This window comes from Tupaia chinensis, unplaced genomic scaffold (genome assembly GCF_000334495.1).
Source record: "Tupaia chinensis unplaced genomic scaffold, TupChi_1.0 Scaffold144472_1, whole genome shotgun sequence".
NCBI classification, from domain to species: Eukaryota; Metazoa; Chordata; class Mammalia; order Scandentia; family Tupaiidae; genus Tupaia; species Tupaia belangeri.
This window is the reverse complement of record NW_006204331.1, coordinates 184,316-186,133: the sequence shown is the minus strand read 5'-3', so window position 1 is coordinate 186,133 and position 1,818 is coordinate 184,316. Positions and strand designations below refer to the sequence as shown.

At 67.9% G+C, this 1,818-nt stretch overlaps 1 protein-coding gene across 1 annotated transcript in view; it reads right to left on the bottom strand.

The window, feature by feature from the left end:
- MRGBP (MRG domain binding protein) overlaps positions 1-1,672 on the bottom strand; it is a gene marked incomplete at its 5' end in the record, with an annotated part of 3,921 nt that extends 2,249 nt beyond the window's left edge. Inside the window, 1 exon segment of the mRNA XM_006167036.2 lies at positions 1,551-1,672. Within this exon segment, the coding sequence (XP_006167098.2) occupies positions 1,551-1,672 (122 nt within the window).
- Positions 1,673-1,818: the final 146 nt, after the last annotated feature.

Genomic DNA, 1,818 nt, shown 5'->3' with positions numbered 1-1,818 from the left:
GGCCTCACTGGCGCTCCGTCCAGGAGCGGCCACGGCGGTGTCCCTGTGCTGGGGCGTGGGGCAGGCCCGGGTGCACAAGCTGCTGGGGTCCCAGGAGGGAGCGTTGGCAGCGTCATGGCAAAGGACCCGGGGACACCAGCCGCCACCAGCTCAGCTGCTCCGCTTTCTCGTCCCGAGACTGCTTTCGCCGTGAGCCCTGGGGGAGGCCGTGGGTGTGCCAGGCCCACCTGCACGGCAGGGCTGGCCAGGAAAGCCGCGGGCAGACGTCAGGCAAGGACGCGAGCACTTCCTGGGGCCCTGCTGTCATACAGGGTGCAGATCGGAGGGCCCAGAGGCTGGGGTGCACTCCCGCTGGCCGTGGGGAGCGGCGGGCCGGCTCAGGGCTGGGCTTCCCCTAGATGATGTGGGCTGAGACCAGGGGCCACCTCCCTGCTGCCCGTCAGGTTCCTGGATCCGCTGGCCGCCTCTTGGGGGGCTCCTGGGACTGGTGTTTGGGGTCTGGCACATGGAGGCATCCTGGCCCAGGGAAGTGACAACCCTGGGGGCTTGCTTAGGACGGTGTCCCAGGTCACTGCAGGAACAGGGAGGAGGTCCTCGGCAACCCACATCCTGTAGCCGCCAAGCTCCGAGCCTGTGTCCGGGCCTGGGAGCCTGTCTCGGTCCTCAGAGGTGCCCCGTGCCTCCCCAGGGACAGCTGCCCTGCTGCACGGTCCCTCTACACCCTGCTCTTCCCACACCAGTAACCCCACGGCATGACATGGCGAGTGACTGACCCTGGGGACTCAGGGGGCGGCCTCTGACCCTGAGGACAGTGACCAGGCCAGGCCCGACAACCACATTGCATTGCCAGCGGGAGGAGGGCTGTTCTGGGGCCTGGCGGAGTTAGCTGCTGCATCCGTGGGGCCAGGTGTGGTCACCTGTGCGCCCTGCCCTGGGCTCCGTACCTACTGCGGGTCTAGGCAGCAACGTGGCGCCTCCCTCACACACTCGACCACGCGGCCCACGGCAGCCTGCCCCGCATACTCGACCCACAGCATAGCTGGCACCTCGTCCCTCCCTGCGGATGGGACGGGGTGCCCACAACCTGCCCTGAGTCAGTGGGCAGCACCCTCCACTCAGCGGGAAGACACCTTCCCTCCCCACGTGCGTGCCCACCTCTCCAGTCACTCGGCCCCACACCTGCCCACACTCCAGGTGCAGGCACCTCCTTGGAGCTCCAGCCCCTCCGGCTCCTGCTGCTGCTCCTCTGCCAGGACTGCCCGACCACCTCTTCCCGCCACCTCCCACTTCAGTGAGGACCAGCTGCGAGCCGGCTCCTGCAAAGGTCACTGCGTGTGCTCGGTCCCCGGGCTCAGAGGCTCTCCCTGGATGCCCAGGACCCTGAACACTGACAAGGGCCTAGGCTCAGCCTGAGCCCCCTCCCGGAGACCCTCGTCCTCCTGGAGCCTTTCGCTGCCAAGTCTCCCTTAGGGGTGGTGGGGGCTGTCCGGCCGTCCCTGACAGTTCTGCAGGAGGCCAGTCCCTGTCACCTGCCAGCTGGCGAGGCTCACCAGGGCCTGCATGTCGTACATGGTGCTCAGGTGGTCCCAGATGACCTTGGACGGGACCTGCCGCCCGATGTTCTGGCTGAACTTGTCGCGGATACAGATCATGTGGAAGTGCCGGTTCACACCTGCGGGAGGGGCAGGCCTGCAGCTTAGGCAGGTGGGCACCTGGGGGCCCCAGGTGGGCTCTGAGGGGGTGTGGGGGGCGTCCAGGGGATGTCAGCGCAGGGTCCAGGGAAGTGTCCTGGGTCTTCCAACGGGGTGGGGGAGTCCA